We start from the raw sequence: 20,589 nt of genomic DNA, 5'->3' as shown, positions 1-20,589 counted from the left end.
ACAGTTTTAGATTTACAGAAAAATTGTGAAGATAGAGTTTTCATGCATTCCCACCTAGTTTTCCCCACTAATGACATCTTACATTAGTATGATACATTTCTCACAATTAATGAACCGATATTGATACATTACTATTAGAGTCCATACGTTATTCAGATTTCCTTAGTTTTTATCTACTGTCTTTATTCTGCTCCAGGATCCCATCCGGTTATCCCACATTACATGTAATCATCATCTCTCCTCGGGTTCTTCTTATTTATGAGCGTTTCTCAGACATTTCTTTTTGATGACTTTGATAGTTAATGACAGGTTTGATGTCATTTGATACCTTAATTTGACACCATAATTTGATACCTTAAGTGATCAGGTATTTTACAGAATGTCTCTATTGGAATTTTTCTGAAGTTTTTCTCATTAGATTAGGGTTATAGATTTTTGGATGGAAGACTACAGAGATGCCATTCTTACCACTTTATATCAAGGGTACTTAGAATCCATTCACATGTTTTATCACTGTTGATGTTACCTTGGTCACCTAGATGAGGTGGTTTCTGTATTATAAAGTTATCCCCTGTCCCCTGTCATATTGTACTCTTTGGAAGGAAGTCACTATGTGAAGACCATACTTAAGGAGTGAGGATTTATGCTCTACCTTCTTAAGTAGCTACATAAATTATTTTATCCATCTGCTTTTTATCTATCCCTTTAGATATCACTCTCTGGAGTCTGAAATACTCTATTCTGAACTAATTATTTACAGAGTAGTAACACGTTACATTGTTAAGTATAACGAACATTGTAACAGAAGATAATAAAAGCTTTTTATAACTTTTTAATAACCAAATAACTACTCATCCTTACACCATCCCTGTGAAATTTTACAGTTCCTCTTCTGCTACTTTTGATGTGCTATTTTTACTTTTAGAAACTCACAAACAACAAATTTCCCCTTTCAGTACTAAAATTAGACCTAGTGTTTAGAGTATTTCTCTGAAATTGGTATTATCCTGTAGAACTCCATCCCATACAAGCTACAGAGATGCCACCATGATGCTATGATCCTAAAGCCAATGCAAGTTATTCACTCATTTAAAAAAATCACATGTGTATGTATACATATATACATGTATGTATATATGTATATCCTACACTAAGCCATATTTAAAATAAACTAAAATTTATAAAATAACGACATACATACTTTAACTCATAAGGGAGTTTCTTCTGATTATGGTTTGCTGCCTGCACAAACTCCCAACCTTAAGTCTCAAATATACAATATAATTTTCTAACAAGGGTGGAAGTGGCCTTTTTGAGGATCATTCCACATGTTGTCCAAATCAACAAACTGGGTATCTTTGTAAGGATTCACCTGAGCAATGTCCTTTAGACCTCAGTGTGAAGAGAAGTTATGCTTTTGAAAAATTATGTGGTCACATCTCCTTCCCTTTTCCTATTGTCAAGTGTGTGCTTTACCTCTATAAAGTGGGAAGGCTGTTGGGAAAGGATTTGACTGGTAATCTCTGTACTGACATCTTTGAATTAATTTTGCTCTCTTATTATCCTCCCACCCACCTCTTTGCTCAACTTTCTTCACGTACTTTTCCAATACATTTATATGTGTACTTTTGTAAGCTGTCTCATCATATATGGAAGAAAGCATAGTAGTAGAAAATTAACACACATAAATAGGGTGAATTGTATTTTGTAAGTGAGGGCAACTAAACCAAGTAGTTCCCAGAAGGGAACACAAAAGTAGAGGACTTTTTGCTCCCAAAAAAATGAAAAAGTTGAGTTGATAAAAGTACCCAAACCCTTTTGTACTGTCTTAGAATTTTCTGAAACTTGGACCAATAACTTTTATCATATGAAATCAAAAACTGGGGGAGAAAAACATAATACTTCCAATGAAGCGAGTCCTCATTGATGGTATTTATGGCTATCATCGCCTAAGTTCCAGCTCTTGGTCGATTTAAGACAAACCTCCTTGAACTAAAACGTGCAAGAAAGCAATCCAGATACCTCCTCCCGCCTTGTGGTATTATTCTCCTATCCATTATCCTTATAAAGTTAGGCATTTTGAGACAATTTACTGATGCTCCATTTTCATCCTATGGGGGTTCTTGAGTTTGACATTCAAACGGGGACTGGAGATGCAGAACCTCGGGTGCTCAGCAGCCAGCGTCCTTTAAAGCGGCCGCCAGCCAGCGCCGCTGTAACCCCGCGCACCGGCCGGTCGCCAGCTCCTGCCCCTTTCAATCTGCGCCGACGCGGCGACCAGCCGGATCCCGGGGACTCCCCGCACCGGGAATCTCCCGCCAGCTGCGCGCTGCGTCCCGGCGACGGCAGGAGCACGTGGAGCGGCCGGGTAGCCAGAGCGGCAGCTCCTGCCCAGCCCAGCCCAGCCCAGCCTAGCCCAGCCCGGCGACAAGATGGAAGGTGAGCCTCCAATCCGCTTCTTTTCTAAGGGGTCTTTGAAAAGCTCGACCGGCACTTGCAGCAGAGAGAGTTCCTTCTGAATCTCGGTTTTGCTTCTGTTTATTTCTTTAGTCAAAAGTAAATATGAGGCATTTCAGAGGGCAAAGCGTATCTGTCCTCATACATCTCTCAGTTGTCCCCCACACCCCCAACTTTGGAAAGTGATAACTTCTCCGAAATCTTATTTCTTCGGGGTTGTCAGACATGTGGGGTCAACTCTTAAGTCTGGAGAGAAAGAGTACTTAAGGGGCGTCCCTAAAATGGCAGCAAACCTGGGTTGGATTAACTAATCCCTTTGAATGTCTTTTTTTGTCCTTAGCCTCAGTGTCCATTGGAATTAGGCTAATCTGAGTGTCTTGTTTAGAGGAAAGGTGACTGTTTTTTTCCTGCTAAGACTAAATGCTGTCATGTGGAAAAGGTAAATTTTTAAGTGGTTGACACTTGTGGTTCCCTTGGAACTCGATCTTCTAACGATCCTTCTTTACCAAAAGCAAAAATCAGACTCACATTAAGAGTTTCATTTGAATTAATGTGGGAAGACATAAAACTCCTCACCTCTCAAAAAATTTTCAGGATATACTTCCTTGGGATAACTAAAAAAATTTTCAGTAGTCTTCAAAAATGTTCATAAAACCTTGAAAATGGCAGATGCATTTCAATTTGGAAAAGATGGTGATATTTAGAAAATCAGAATTTGTAAGAAATGTATTCATTCTACTATTAAATGAGATATTGACACCTAGTTAAAATATGAATTTGATAAATATTACGAATAGCATGGATATTTTCTCTATAGTAACCAAAGAATCTCTTATTGCCAATGAACTTTGATCTTTGGCAACTCCAGGTCTAGAGTATATGAAATTATTAAAATTTTATTAAATACTTTGGAACACAAGATAAATATGGTAAAGTTTTTTTTCTCACAGTATAATTGATTGCAGTCTTGTGGTCCTAAATCCTTAGTTTGTACATGGGTGTACTTACAATTTTTTAAACTTTCTTGGCCCGTATAAGACTTTTTTTTCCAAGTAGAATGCCAAATGATAAATCAGTGAACAGTATGTATTTAATATATAGGAACTTTTAAATGGCCATTATTGAATTTAGGTGTTTTCTCTTATGAAAAACTCTTTATGCTTTTGAATTGTTGAATTATTAAGGCTTAAAAAAATAACTCTCATAAAACTGATATTTTTAATTTGAATATTTTTAAAGTGGTTTATGAAGTGTAATTTTTAACATGTAAAGGTTTCACTGGCCAAGAATAGGAAAATAATTAGGTTGATGTACACTATGAAAAAATAATTTTAAAAGCTCTCATGCTTTATTACAAGTGAATTGCTAAATTTGTTTTTGTGAAATTATAAATTAATACTCCAACACTATTTTTTCCTTGTCTTAACCATTTCACTTCTCAAGAATAACATACAGAATAGTGTAAATACATGGAAACTGGAGTGTTTCTCTGCAAGTGTTAATACTACCAAATTCATTTATTGTGAAATAAAGAAATCATTAACAAAATAGAATAACGAGGTGTATTAATACCCTAACAGAGACTTTTAGATAAGCCTGGATGAAGACTTTCTGAATAAAAAAGGAATGAAAACTACACAGAATTTTAATTCAGAATGTACAGACTATGAATGGAAAGTGGTAGAATATAGACCAGTAATAAGTTTTGAGTTTAAATGACTAAATCTTAAATTCATAGAGGTAGGTGGTGTATACTTTAATGTTCAATGCAAAAACTTCAATGCTTAAATAAATTTTTAAAAGGTTAATGGTGTGAATTTGGCTATTCTAATATCAGATCCTTTAAGACAGAGTGATGTAGTAAAATACCTAGTTCATTATAGCCACCCAAGATTGACTAACCTGGCTCATGTGTTTGATATTTAAAATAAAGTATTTTTACATTCAATATTTTTGTCTCAACCTAGAATGGAGATTTGACCTGCAGTATATACCTTTCATTCCTTGACAACATAAGAAAGTAAAATACTTTATGGAATGCCTTATTTTTTTGTCTAGTTTGGTGGTCCAATTAATATTCTAATGGTTTATTGTGAAGTGTAGCTGTGTAGTCATTCTGTCAGCATATAAAATCTTTTTTTATTCATCTTTTCATTCATCAACAGACATCTCTTGAGACTTACTATATGTGAAGATGGCAGATCAAATAAGCTTTTGAAACAGAAATCTTGCCATGTAAAAGTGAAAAATTAACACATATAGTAAATCAAAGGCTGTAATTTCTTTTCTTACAATCTGTGATCCTAAATAATTTCTATCCAGAGACTCTTTATGTTGCTAAATTTTGTTGTTTGTGCTGTAATAAACATCCCTTCTATCTGGTATGAGAAATGAGGTGGTTCTCAAATATGAACTTCACAAGTATTGGCATGTTTCTTATTTAATATAAAACCTTTTTATTTAAGCGATATTGGATAGAGGTCTAAGTCTATTGATTACACAGCCCCCTGCTTTATAAACTAAGTGCACAAGAGAGAACTTTACCTTGGTGACCCTGACTCACTATTCTGACCATCAGGTAATCTGTTGTTCTATAGCATGTTCTCACTAGGTGTTTGAACTGTGCAGAGCTGAATGCCCCTACACTAAGTATTCCCAGGTTATTGTGCAATTCTTGTTTCCTTCTTAATGTCATCTTCTTCTCACCACATGGCTTTTGTGGGAGCTGTTTTTCATTTCTAGGTCCCATTCTAAGCTCTGGATGGTGAGATTTACAGACATACAGCCTCCAAACAGTGGAGTTTATTAGCCCTCCATTATAAGCATGTGAAGATGAAAGGTAAAGTTAAAAGGAACAAAAGCCACAGAAAGGCAACCGGGTTCTGGTGGAACATAATTTTAGAAAATTCCTGTTTGTGCTTCCTATAATCCAATATTCTATTTCACACTTCCATGTCTTTGCTAAAGTTCTCACCCCATTCATTACCTGATTGTGCCTATTCGTCTTTCAAGGCTGTGCTCAGGCATCACCACCATGAAGGCTCTGCAGATGAGCTTCTGATGAACTTTCCTGGTGCCTTTGGTGATCACCCTACCCAGGATTTTACCTCCCTTCACCTAGGCTAGGGGCCTCTCCTTTCTGTGCATTCTTCTGCTGACTGTATTGAAATTATTTATTGATTTAAGTGGTAATTCCCCCACTGGTCTTTAATCTTCTTGGGGGCAGAAACTATGTCTTATTTTTATATGTTCAGTGCCAGGAACAGTTCCTGGTTCACAGAACAGAGAGTTTCTTGCATCCAATTAAGAAAATAGTGCTGAAAAGTAATTTTCATTATGTTTATTATGATGCCTTTTATTTGATTAATTTTTATGAGTATAGGAGGTTTGTACTAGCAATTCTTAGGTTTGGTAGTAGAGTTTGGAATGTTGGCTAAGTCCAACGCAATGAATACTATATATTTTTATAATCCAGTATTGGCTGTGCTCTGGGCAAAATAATATAGTGCTTTTTGACTTTTGGATTTGTTTAAAATTTTTGCTGTATTCTTTATTTCAGTGAAATACTGCAATTTCCACAATAAGCCATTTCTTTACAGCAAGTGTTTTGAATCTTAAAGCTGAGAATAACATATCTCATTTAATTTGAGTTCTCTATCACAGCACTGTCAATTCATTTGCAAAGTGATGTCTGTTTGAGAGACTATTAACTTGTCAGAATATTGGGCACATCAAAGCAATTTCCTGTAATCGTAGCCATATAGACTCTGGAAAAAAAATCATGCTCACCAACCTATAAACATTTTTATACATGTCGAGTTACATCATAGCTGATGTATATCTCCAGTCTGAAAACTGGAAGTAACTAATTTTTTTTTCATTTTTATTTGTTTTGGTATCATTAATATACACTTACATGAACAACATTATGGTTACTAGATTCTCCCTATTATCAAGTCCCCATCACATACCCCATTACAGTCACTGTCCATCAGTGAAGTAAGATGCTATAGAATCACCACTTATCTTCTCTGTGCTATACTGCCTTTCCCGTGCCTCCCCCCTTACATTATGTGTGCTAATCATAATGCCCCTTTTTCCCCTTATCCCTCCCTTCCCACCCACCCTCCCCAGTCCCTTTCCCTTTGGTAACTGTTAGTCCATTCTTGGGTTCTGTGAGTCTGCTGCTGTTTTGTTCCTTCAGTTTTTGCTTTATTCTTATACTCCACAGATGAGTGAAATCATTTGATACTTGTCTTTCTCCGCCTGGCTTATTTCACTGAGCCTAATACCCTCTAGCTCCATTCATGTTGTTGCAAATGGTAGGATTTGTTTTGTTCTTATGGCTGAATAATATTCCATTGTGTATATGTACCACATCTTCTTTATGCATTCATCTACTGGTGGACACTTAGGTTGCTTCCATTTCTTGGCTATTGTAAATAGTGCTGTGGTAAACATAGGGGTGCATATGTCTTTTTGAAACTGGGCTCCTGCATTCTTAGGGTAAATTCTTAGGAGTGGAATTCCTGGGTCAAATGGTATTTCTACTTTTAGTTTTTTGAGGAACCTCCATACTGCTTTCCACAAAGGTTGAACGAATTTACATTGAAGTAACTAATTTTTATAAATTTAGGATCTACTCATTTTTGCCATCATCTGTTTTTATCTAGGTATTAAGAAATCACTTACTAATACTCATTAATAGTTGATTGCATACAGTGTGGACAGTACCACAAATGTGCATCAGAGGCTTACTTGATTTAAATTTCATTTGACTTTCATGTGTATCACTTAGCAAATTTTAATGCATTGAAGATTATCAATGTATAAATTTATACTCTGACCTCAAAATACAACTTTTTTGAACTCTTTAAAAATATTAAAATTTTGTAAATATGACTTAAGTAAGACTGTGGTTCTGTGCTTTTTTTTCCTGTGTATATTTACTCATGTAAAATTACTTAAATGAGAATATAACTCTACTATTCCATATATTTAATTAAGGCTTAGGCCAAGGTGCTTGCAACATGTTTTTGTCACAGTATAATAATCAGCTGCTCAATAACAAGAACATGTAGCATGGGACATTATGATTATATATTATATTATAGCTCAAATTTGAATCAGTAGGGCCGAGAGACCAGAGTACACAAACAAGTATACAGCTTCTAAGTTAGTCAAGCTAACAACATCCATTGCACATCTTTTTAAAAAAGGAATTTAGAGTTTCTCAGAGGCTCCACAGTTATCTATTGCAAGCATCAGTGACCTAATGTCACCCAAAGCTAGTAAATTTTTACAGGTAATCTAATTTGTGGATGGAGGCACATTCTATATAGTAGGACAAATAGTGATTAAACAAGTTCATATTAAGAATATAGTGCTTATAGAATATAGTGCTTTTACAGTTACTACTCCATATAGTGATACTTGATGATTGTATGATGACCCCTTGAGGTGTTCTACAGTCAGTCTCACAGTTCAGCAAGAATAAGGATGAGACAAAAAACAAGACAAATTTTGTTTTTGTCAACAAAGCACCCTTTTATACCAAAATCTTATGTGAGACAGATGTGAGAGTGATGTTCCAGCTGGGGAGGGGAGAGGGCCAGAGACCACTGCTAAGACTTCCTACCTGTTGGTTTTTTGTTTCTCCTACCACAGGTTTTCCTATGGCAGCCCTTTGAAACCCTGGAGTTCCATAGAATACATTTTTGAAAACTACTAGCTCAAGCTGTTACATGTTTTTTCTACACGTAACCCTGTATTAGACTTGACTCTTTCAGTTTATTTTGAGGATTGCTGCCAGAATGATCTTCCTGAAATACCAAGTTATTCCTCAGTCAAAGACTATTTTTAAGTATTTCTTAGTTGGGCATTTAAGATAATCCACAGTGTGGTTTCAGTATACTTTGCCAGTGGTAGCCTCTGACCTCTAATTTTATTCTGGACTGCTTAGTGTGAATGTGCATTCGTTTTTTAACTCTCCATTTTTCTAATGTTCAAACTCAACAAGTCCAAAAGTGAACTCACTGTCTATCCAACCCAAACCAGCTACGCCTGACTTCCCAACACTGTAAATAGCACCACAATCATGCCAGTTGAAATTCTCACCCATCCATTATGGTCTATTCCAAATGCCATCTCTTTTAGTAAGTTGTTCCTCATTCTAGGGTTGGAATCTCTCCCTTTTCTGAAACTTAATCGCATTTTATGTCTGTCTAAAGACTGCTAGAACCTAATAATTTTATGTATAAACATGAAGTATTTTTGCATGGTTTTAATACAATATAAATTGTCTAAGAATGCAGCTACTATATAAGTTAAGAGTAGACGATTCTTTGTTTAGTTCAGAGCCAAGACCCTTCTGTCATTATTGATGCAACCTGTATCTTTTTGCATTTTTAGCTCTTAATTCATGGTGATTCTACAGATGCATCTGATCTCCTTGTTATTTTAGAGTAATTGTGCTGGTACTTTACATATTGAAATACAAATTATTATCATTTATTTCACCTTTATGTTACAATTAGGGCCTTATTTTTTAAAACTTAACATACTTAGTTGACACATTATGTAATACATAATTAAATTTTCTCATCATGAGAATTTTTAAGATATATGGGGCTCATTTGGTGGATGTTTGGTATAGATATAATCTATAAAGACTCCCTAAAAGAATCATGTGAAACCCTTGAAATTCAAACTTGTGGGAAGATACTGTTATAATTGCATTTCTAAGGCTTGGGATTATAGATATTTGAGAATTTTAAGTGTTCAAGAGATTTTTTAAAATTAAGGAATAACTTATAAATGAAGTGCAAATGTCTCATGTATACAGCTTGATTAATTTTTACCTATATATACACCTCTCAGATCAAGATATGGAATATTTGCATCACCTCAGAGGGTTCCCTTGGGCCCATTTATAATTGATATCCTCCCCTTTTCCCAAGTTAAACACTATTCAGACTTCTATCATCATAGATCACCTTTCCTGTTCTTGAATTTCATGTAATGGAAACATACAGTATGTGCTATTTGGTGTCTGGCTCCTTTGCTCAACATACTTTTGAGATCCATCCGTATTGTTACATGTATTAGTAGTTCATTCTCTTTTGTTGTTGAGTAGTATGAATATACCACAATTTGTTTATTCATTCTATTGATGGACATTTGATTGTTTCCAGTGTTTGTCTATATTATAAACATTCTTGTGCATGTGGACTTATATATCTATTTCTCTTGATATATATCTAGCACTAGCATTTCTGGGTCATAGGGTTGGTGTATATTTAGCTTACTGCCAAAGGTTTCCAGAGTGGTTGAACCACTATACCCTCCCACTAGTAATGTCTGAGAGTTCCAATTGTACCACATTTTGTCAACACTTGCTATTGTCACTCAGTCTTTTTAATTTTAACCTTTCTGGTGGGTGTGTAGTGGTATTTCCCTGTGGTTTTAATTTGCATTTTCCTGATGAGTAATGATGTTGAGTACTTTTTCATGTTTATTGGCCATTTTGTATACCTCTTTCCTGAAGAGCTGTAAGTCTTCTGCACATTTTTTTTTTAGTTGGATTGTTTGTTTTTTCTTATTGATTTTTTTAATTCATAATTTTTAAAATTCATTTTGTTATCATTAATCTACAATTACATGAATTCTTACTGATTTTTTTGGCATTTAAAAAAATATTCCAGAAACTTGTGCTTTGTCACATATATTGCAAATGTTTTCTCCCACTCTGTAACTTGCTTATTTTCTTAATCTATTTGAGAAATAGAATCCTTAATTTTAATGAAGAATCCTTAATTTTAATGTTTTCTTTGTGGATTAAGGGCACCTTATGCCTATTTAAGAAACCTTTGTCTACTCCAAGACCATGAAAATATTCTCCAGTGTTAGCCTCTAGAAAAATGATTATTCTAACTTTCACACTTAGGTTTATTACTGACTTTAAATTAATGATTCTATTTTTGACCTGTTATTTTCTAAAAAAAACTAGTCATCTTACAGTTGTAAAATGAAAATCTTACTTGGAATATGTTGGACTCAATCATTTTAGCACATACTTTTTTTAAAGTAACAATGACAAAGTATGCATTCTTCCTCTCTCTACATGTTCATTTGGAGGCATGTGACATCCTTGGTGAAATAGAAATGTATTTATTTCTCTACAACTTTAGAGTAATTGACCTTTTGAGAAAGATAACACTAGTTGAATTTGTTCTTTTAGACCTGTGCCCCACAGTTTATAATTTCCTCAATACACACTTAATCAGGGGAACACTTAACACTTTATTATTTAAAAAAAAGATAATGAAGGAAGAATTCAAATTGTAAGGAGAGCTGTATTTGATCTGGTGTCCTTAGACAAGTAATCTTGATATTTCTTAACCTTTACCTTAATCCAATGTAGAACAGAAGGAAGTATTTCATGAATGAAGGGATTACTCTCATTTTAAAGTGTGCTCTCTGTTTTTCTATCTTCCTTACCCATCCATCATAATCACTTGAGGTATTTGAAATTAATTTGGTGTAAAATATCTTTTAGTCCTGACCTTCTTCTGATATCTATAATCTATGTAGGTAAGCACTTGAAAACATTACTTAAGTTATTTGAAACAAAGGTGAAACTCAAAAAATTAATGCTTCTCTTCTTAATGTGTCACTGACATTGTGCCCTTGGACAATTAGTGACTTTATGATTTTTATCATTCTTTGTATCTTGAATTTTATCTGTAAAATGGGGAGAATAATAAATGCACTGTACCTGTTTATCTTCCAGAAATGCTATGAGGTAATGAAATCTAATTTGCACTACTAGGCTAAGTGCTGGATGCCACATTTTTTAGAGGACCACAGACAAACAAAACTGGGTTCAAAAGAAAGCCCTCACCGCAGTTAGAGAACTGAGCAGTGCCATCTGAATAATAACTTATCCCATATATTCCCAGAAAGCTGACTAAGACCTGAAATGGACATTTCAGGATATTTGAAGTCAGTTACATTTAAGGAGGAACTTTTTTACCATTAGAGTTTTGCTGAAATAGAAAGGAATCATTTCTGTATTATCGGAAGTGTCTGAGCAGAGGCTTTACAACCCAACTAAGGGAATATTGAGGGAAATTCAAGCATCAGGTGGCAGGGGAAGGAGAGGTAAGTTAATTAAGATATCCACTCCAATTCTAATATTCTAATTTCATTGTTGTAGGGATCATTTTTTATTGTACAAAACTGTTCTTGTGGTGGTAAGATTCCAGATGATCATATGTGGTAGTAATAAGAGAACTGGTGAAAAAAGACCTTTTAGAAACTATAACTAACACTTCTGCACCACGTTTATAGTCCCAAGTATTAATGTTGCAATTGTGAATACATTTTTACAGTCAACAACTCATTTTCCAACGCTTTCAGCTAAAAAGTAAGAAGGATGGAGACAATATTTTGTACATTTGAAACCAATATAACATTGTATATTAACTATATTCCAATAAAAATAATTTTTAAGAAGTAAAAGGGGACATTTTACATAGGATAAACTGTATTTTTAAAAAGAGGCATGGGTATAGGGGAGTCAGTTCACTGTTAGGAAGAACAAAAGGAATGTCAACACTCAGAGACAGCTTTCTGGCACCTGTCAGGGACCTGGGCTGCTAGCAGCTCGCAAACTCAGTACAAGATTCTGAGATTTGATGTTCTGCTCTCCTTCAGCCCCTACACTTCCTACTGAGAGAACAGATCAGTGAGTGGAAATCTGGTCTCTGAAACTAAGAGAATATTGTTAGCTGGTATTCTTAACTGAATGATAATTACTTATTAGTATCAAAAAAAGTTTATAGCCATTCAAGTTAAAAATATGGTTACAAATTTTGTTGTTAATGTAAATATTTGGTTTGTTGATAATTTATATTAGAGTTATGAGGTAAAAACACTTACATGTGAACTTTGAAGAAATCTTAGTTAACTAGACTCCTGCCATTTCCAAGTTTACATTTTATTTGTAATCTACCCTCTTTCATTCTACAACACACAAAACACCAGAGTCTCTTAGAAAAATCTTGGTTTCTTAACAAAACTTATAAGTAGGGAATTTTTTTAAATGGCATCTTTGTTATTGAAAAGAATCTCAAGGAATAAAAACAAATTTGAAATTGTCTTCTCTCAGTAAGCATGTAATGAAAGCTTGTTTTTGATGCTGGTAGAAAAAAAATGACATTGCTAGTAATGCTTTGAATCTGTAGAGTGCATTGAAAGCTATAAAGGAAATTACCTGTAGCTGTTCTAGTCCAACACATTTGTCAGCTGTCTCCGTAATAAAAGAGTTATACCTTTTACAAGATTTGTTATGTAAGAGATAAGGTGTCAGTGGAAAACACAAATGAATTAACCCTAAAATATGGGAACATTGGTTATTTAGTTGTGGGAATGGCAGAAGACAAGTGATATGAAAGAATATTAACTATGGTTTTCTGTTAGATTATAATTTTGGCTTTTAAATGAGATAAGAAAAATGGTTTTATCTAATAATACAAAAAGAAACCCTAATGGAAACATGGTGCTAAGTATATATTTCTATATGTACATATAAGGTATATTTTAAAATATTTTATCTGGATGTTTGATACCATGTGCTGTGTTTTTTTCTACCCTATGAAAAGTCACATTAATTTTTCAATCAGTAAAATTTATAAAATGCTTTGTATGCAAGATGCTGTCTATATGTTTTATAATGTTGATTACAGCATTAATGGAAACCACAATGTTTTCCTGAAATTCCAGTTGCGGAAATTTTGGAAATATTGGTAGAAAATGGTCATTGTTAAGCTGTTTCCTGGTACAGTGCCTTTAAAATTTTGCTCGATACTTAGTTTTTACACATGGTTTGATTTAATTCTTTTTTCCTGATCCAGAGTTTTAAGGTTTATTTTAAATAGCTTTGAAGTGTTGTCCCAAGCAGCAGGAACATATTCTAATATCTAGAGCAGTGCTGTTCATAACTTTCTGTGATGATGGAAATGTTTATCTGTGCTGTCCAATATAGTAGCCATTAAACACATGTTCTGCTGAGTACTTAAAATGTAGCTGGTGTGACTGAGAAACTAAATTTTAAATTTTAATTAAATATAAACTTAAATTGGGCAATATAGTGTTAGTATTGGGTAATAGAGTCAGCAATATTGGGCAATATAGTGTTTGTATTAGTAATAGATCTAGATCAGGGCATGGCAACTTTTTCTGTAAAGAACCAGATAATGAATGTTGTAGGTTTGCAAGTCATATAGCCTCTGTCGCAACTACTCAGCTCTGCTGTTGGAGTATGAAAGCAACCATAGACAACTAAATGAATGAGTTTGGATGTGTTCCAATAAAAGTTTATTTATGGACACTGAAATTTGAATTTCATAAAATTTTCAAGTGGGTATGAAACAGTATTCATCTGATTTTTCTCATCCATTTAAAAATGTAAAAGCCATTTTTGGTTCACAGGTCATATAAAAACAGGTGGTAAGCCATAGTTTGTAGAATTTTGATCTATGGTGTTCATCAAAATCAACAATAAAGATGTAAAAATTCATGCATTCATTCAACAAATGTTTATTGAGTGTCCATCATTAGTAGGCACTATTTTGGGAGCTGGAGGTACAGCAAAACAGCAACAAAATAATACAACATCCCCATTCTCATGGAGCTTACATTTTAGTAGGGAAGAGACAGATTTTTAAAAATGAACAAATGTATGTCAGGTAGTGACAATGAAGTTATTTTATGAAGAAAAATGAAGGTAAAAGAAAGAAAGTGACAGTGGATGATGACATTTTATATAGGGTAGTTAGGTAAAGCTTGTTTGATAAGGGGACTGAATGAAGAGAGAAAATGGGCCATGTGGCTATCTGGGAGAAGAACATTCCAGTCAGAGGGAAGGGTAAATGCAAAGGGCCTGAGGCAGGAGCTTGCTTGATTTACCTATTCAAGTAACAGGAGAAATGTAGAAATTTGACAAGATTTATATTTCAACAAAATTAACCGACTTTGGAATTTTTCCATCATTTGCACCAGATAAGCATAACATCAGTACAATAAACTATATTTCTACCAAAAGCAAGGCTTTTTTTTCCTTAAGAATCTTTTGGAAAATATTTTAAAGCTGTGTTGACTGCTCACACATTAAAAAGACCCGAGTAGACCCCATCAAATACAAAATTTTTGAGTTTTTTTTTTAGTGAAATGTGTAAATAAATTGCTAAATGGTCCATTAAAAACTAAAAGGTTTTTGCCACACTTTGAAATATTTAACTGGTATTTGGTCTTCAGTTGGGGAATTCCTTCACCACCTCTTCACCACTGGGCTTCAAGTTTTTATAAAGACCTTTAAGTTCAAAGGGAAAAATGTACTTCGATCTGTTTTGTCCTTGTGTTTTAAGTATTTTTTTAATACATAAGAAAATCATCCATGTAGCCTGATTACAGATGCTTTTAATGTCTCTTTAAGTTCTGATACTAAGGTAGTCAGAATCTCTCTTTACTTATAGAATTTGTACTCAGTTACTTCTGTTGTTATTTGCAACACACAAATGCTGCTTGAAAGAATATTGAGAGCTATTTAAATGTTGTCAGAGAGTTTAAAAGGTTCATGGAACCAGGACCTTTTTCCTTTAGGTTACCAAATCAAAAGCCATCTCGCTCTGTACTAACTAAAAGATGTTTTCACATGAAGATTGCTCATGTGAAATCTTTGAGCTAGTTTTGTTTCTTTTTTTTTTCCTGTTAAGAATCCCTATAGTGTGCAGTTAGAAGTTTCAGTTAATGGGGTGTGGGGAGGGGGACTTGGTGAAGGGGGGAGCCTAGTAAACATAATGTTCTTCATGTAGTTGTAGATTAATGATAACAAAAAAAAAAAGTTTCAGTTAGCTTTTTTTTTTAAACTTTTTAAAAAAAGACTATCGAACTTACAGAAAAGTTGCAATAGTACAAAAAACTATTTTTTTTCCGGAAACTTCGAGAGTAAGTTGCTGACGTGATTCACCTTTGAATACTTCAGTGTGTGTGTTCTACATTCTCTTCCATAACCACAAAACAACCATCAAAATCAGGAAAATAACACTCATATATTACTAATATTTAATCCTCAGGACCCATTCAGATTTCTCCAATTGTTTCTATAATGTCCTTTACTGCAGGAAGATTCTGCTCAGAATCACACATTTTCTTTAGTTGATGTCTTCATTCTCCTTCAGTCTGGAACAGTGCTCAGTCTTTCATGACCTTGACCCTTTGAGGATTACAGGCCAGTGATTTTGTAAACTGTCTCAATCAGAGTTTGTTTCCTCATAGTTAGATTCATGTTATAAATATTTGGGAGGAATATCAGAGAAATGATGCTGTGTTCTTTTTATTATCAGGTGGTAAATAATTTTCATTTGTTCCATTACAGATGATAATCACTTTGCTCAGTTATAATGATGTCTACCAGGTTCTCCACTATATAGTTACTTTTCTCATTTTTGTAATAATAAGTATTTGGGGGAGAAGCTCTTTGAAACTATAAAATATTCCATTCATCATCAGACTTTCAATTTATTCACTTAACATAAACTTATGAATTTATTTCTTTCAGTGGGTTATAATCCAATACTATCATTATTATTATGATGCTCCCTTGCCCCAGATTTGGCCAGTGGAAACCCCTTCAAGATGATTTCTATATCCTCTTAGCATATCTTCTTCATTCTGTGAGTACTTCTTTGCTTTCTGGCACGTCAAAACGTTCCAAATTCACCTTGTACTTTTCCTGCCCTAATCCTGGAATCAGCTGTTTCTCCAAGGAGCCTGGTCCCTGGTCCCTTTAAGTGGAGATGATATGTAGAAGTTAATATCTGGATGTAGTCATAGTGTTGTAGTGGCACTGCTCCCAGGTGCTCTTGGTGATATGTCTAGGGACTGTATGTATGTATAACCATATATATACACGCATTTACACCTACATTTTCTAATCTATTTATGTATAGTAGATGCCATGCATTCATGCCAGAATCTTCATTTCCAATACAATACCACAGGTTTCCATTTTTGTAACTCCCTTCTTGATAGAGAAAACCTGGTTCTCATTATCCTTACAGTATTCACTTATTTGATCGATCCTCATTTACATAACCAATCATCCATTTCTATTACCATTTCCTCCTCAGCACAGATGCTTTCCTTGATTCGTTTGGGTTCTCACATTCTGAACCATGGCCACTGTTGTGTGTGGATCCTCTTCTCAACTGCTTGGGCTCTGATAACCCCATGCAGGCTGCCCCTAATATGTGAATGCCCTCTTCATCCCACTCAAGTTCTAACACTTTGCACTGGACCACTCCCATGAATAAAAGCTCTCCTCACTACATTTGGGCTCCATGTGCCAGCGCCCAGTGTCCCCCTGTGGGTGACTTGCTCACCCTATTTAGGCTCTAAAACTCCACTCCAGACCACCCCCATGCATACATGTCCTCTTCTCTATGCTCAGGCTTTGACTCCTCACACTAGGCCATCTCTTGGCTTGGATAACCTCTTAATCCCTCCTGATTCTAACACTTCAAGTCAGGCATTTCTACTGCCTGAATACCCACTTTACCCTGCTTGGTCTCTGACTTCCCATGTAGAATTCCTCCATACCTCATTCAGCTTGCTCACCCAACACAGGGACACTTTTGATGCTGGCTGGTCTACAGCAGCCTGCCCCAAGCAGCCCCTATTCCTTGCATGGACGTTTCTCCCATCCAGCCTGGATTTTGATACCCCATACCATGCTGCCCCTATGCTTATTTTTAAGATATGTGTGTTTTCCCTGCCTTTATGCTTTGCTGTTAGTATCTAATGGGTCAAATGTGTTGAATTTTAAAAATTAAAGAACAATGTAACTACAATGACTATATTTTTCAAAACAAAATTGGAATATGGCCAGATTATGCTATAGAATATTTGAAACCACTACTATCCTGAATAGTTGTGGTACATGATCACCATTAAAATAAAGAACAAAGGAGATTTTCAACTCTTAGTAATGGAGGAGTACCTCCTATTGACAACCTTCCAATAGTTAACAATCATAGATTCTGAACAAAATACAAAAAATACATATTTTCACCTGAAAGCATTGGAAAATAACAAAACCAACCTGTTTTTATGATTTGTTAGCCCAGGGAAAAGCCCCAGTTTTAGCCTCAGGGTAATCAAAACTTGGGTAGCTAACACACAGTTTTACTGGCTTAAAGCATCCATAATAACCACAGCAACTAGGAAGTAAGAGTGGAATCCTAGAATGGAGAAGGCAGATAGGACTTTTTTGCGTATAATTCTCTGACTGATTCAAATTTCTAGCCGATCCTTGAACTACACACATATGAGTCACATGCTGAAAAGCCTTCTCTTTCTTTTCCCCCCAAATTGCTTTTTATTAGTATATAGCCCTGGCAACTTGCATTTTGACACTCTGACGTAAAGTATTGTGTGAACTCCATCCAGGACAGAAATGACAGAGCCACCAGGACTTACCTAAAATAACCGAACAGAGATTTATATTTCTGCAAAGTGTGAACAACTTGTTCCAGATTTCTTGGGACAGTGAAAAGTCTTTAGTCTGGAAAAAACCTCAATTCCAGGCATGCTGGGACATTTGGTTACTCGAGTTGCTGCCTACCACATGGGAGACAGAATTTGAGTCTGAGTCTAGGCAAGTTAACTATATGCTTTAAAAAGTAAAATAGAGAAAAACTATGCTTTTCAAAGGAACATGATAGAATCCAAATATTCTAAAACATATCATTTATAATGTCCATGGTACAATCCAAACTTATTAGGTCATATGAAGAAGTGGGAAAATGAGACCTATACTCAAGAAAAAAGAAAATCAATGGTGACTGATTCCAAGATGACATAGATTTTGGGACTGGAATACAAAGCTCTTAAGCAGGTGTAATAATTATTCTAAAAAATGTAAAGGAAAATATACTTGTAATGAATTAACAAATAGGAAATCTCATCAGAGGCACTATAACAAAAGACCAAAATGGAAATTCTAGAACTGAAAACTATAATATTGAACAATGAAAGAAAAATATATGGGGGAAGGAGAACAGAGCCTCAGGGAACTATGGGAAAATATGAAAAGTCTTACATACATGTAATTGAAGTCTTAGAAGAAAAGGAGCAAGAGAATGAAGGAGAAAAAGTATTTGAAGAAATAATAGCTGAAAATTTCTTAAGTTCAGTGAAAAGCATAACTTTACAGATAAGTTCAGTGAACCCAAGTAGGATAAATTCAAATAAAATCACACCTGCACATATCATATCAAATTGCTGAAAACCAAAGGTAAAGAGAAAATCATTAAGTCATTCATAGAAAAATATATATAGGAAAACAACAACACAAAATATCAGTGACTTCTCATCAGAAACAATAGAAGCTAGAAGATAGTAGAGTGCCATCTTTAAAGTGCTGAAAGAAAACTGTCTACCCAGAATTCCATATCAATTAAAAAATACCCTTTAAAATTGAGAACAAATTAGATATATCAAAGTAAATGGAAAGTAGGAAAAGTTATCATTCACACACTTATACTACTAAAAATGCTAAAGGAAACTCTTTGGACTGAAAGCAATGATACCAAATGGGAACTCAGGTCTTCATGAAAAAATGAAAAGCACCAGACATATTGTGTATGTAGGTAAATACAAAGTACTGATTTTTCCTCTTAATCTCTTTAAAATACAACTGCTGCATGGATAATTCTATGTGGGTTGTAGAGAAAGAATAGTCCTTCTCTGAAAAGGAAATCTGCTGCTAAGTCTTCTAAAATGGTATCCTTATTAAATTTAGAATGCTCAAACCTGAAAAAATTTAAGTAGCTGATACTTATAATCCTTTTCTTTTCAGATATAAAACCAAATGTGGAACTGAAAAGCACTCAGGAGCAGTCTGTGCCCACAGGTAACCTCAGGTCTTTCCTCTCTGGAAATACACCTTTATGGAAATTACCAAAGAAAGAGGAATATTATGAGTGCAATAAAATAGTATTCAAAAAAATGTGGTTGTCCCTTTCTGATACAAAAGTAGCTCATTCATTTAGAGCATAGAAGTTCTTTGGCGTTATAGGGCCCAATCACAACCCACTTAACGTTGATCACTGGTTTTGTCTTTTTTTTTTCCCAACTGATCAGTTTGAATAGACAGTTTTTGTTGAATAATGTAGCAGCTTATATTTGAACTACTTGTGCTTTTCACTCTAGAATAGTGAGTCGGCAAACTTTTTTGTAAAGGGCCAGATAGTAAATATTTCAGACTTTGTGGGCCACATGTGGCCTCTGTTGCATATTCCTCTTCATGTTTTACAATGCTTTAAACATGTAAAAACCATTCCCACCTCCTGGGCCCATACAAAAACAAGCCACCATTAGATTTGGCCCTTGGGCCATTTTGCTGACCCCTGCTCCAGAATAAACTATAAACATTTAAAATAATTAATGTCCTAAAAATAACTTCTATTTTTCTGCATTGATTAACTTAGTTTGATTCAAAGCATATGCTATATTATAAAATTTATCACATAACTGTCTTTTTATGTTACCGTGAATTGTAACATATTTTAATTGAACCTCTACCTAATATTAGTGCACTTTATGTTAGTCATTTCAGGCTTGAGAAAAGTAAACCACTTTTTAGAATAGGTCTAGAGTTCATAGAGTATATGTTATAATACGCAGAAGTTAGAAACTTGACCTATTTATAAATCAAAACATGAGTCCATGATGGCCATATTTTCAGCACCTCTCAGTCGTGGATTTTATTAAGTATGTTTCCATTTTACTCCTGCATTTCAGTAGAAGGTCCTGCTCTGTGTTTGATCATGGCTGCAGCTGAAAGGAATGCTACTGCAGAGTTTCTAGTCACCTCTCCGACTTCATCCCAGCTTAAATACCACATTATCCAGGGTCTTTGATTATTTGTTGCATGTAGTAGGTACCCAGGAAATATTTCATTGAATATTGGGAAGGAGTTTGATAAAAAATGGGTAACTTTTGAGTTCATCTCTTTTGTTACCATCTTTTTGTTAAGCTACTATGCTTATATGTGAAATAATTAGTTAC

At 34.7% G+C, this 20,589-nt stretch overlaps 1 protein-coding gene across 3 annotated transcripts in view; it reads left to right on the top strand.

The window, feature by feature from the left end:
* Positions 1-2,227: 2,227 nt before the first annotated feature.
* The window catches only part of IKZF3 (IKAROS family zinc finger 3), a 75,229-nt gene continuing 56,867 nt past the window's right edge, over positions 2,228-20,589 (top strand). The window contains exons 1-2 of one of the 3 annotated variants that reach the window (XM_036930446.2): positions 2,228-2,439; positions 19,379-19,432. In XM_036930446.2, the coding sequence (XP_036786341.1) occupies positions 2,433-2,439; positions 19,379-19,432 (61 nt within the window). In that variant the 5' untranslated portion in view covers positions 2,228-2,432. The remainder of the gene's footprint in view (positions 2,440-19,378; positions 19,433-20,589) is intronic. The other 2 variants (XM_036930448.2, XM_036930449.2) reach the window with 2 other exon arrangements.

Source organism: Manis pentadactyla, chromosome 4 (genome assembly GCF_030020395.1).
Source record: "Manis pentadactyla isolate mManPen7 chromosome 4, mManPen7.hap1, whole genome shotgun sequence".
In the NCBI taxonomy this organism is placed as follows: domain Eukaryota; kingdom Metazoa; phylum Chordata; class Mammalia; order Pholidota; family Manidae; genus Manis; species Manis pentadactyla.
This window is presented reverse-complemented; position numbering and strand designations above follow the sequence as displayed.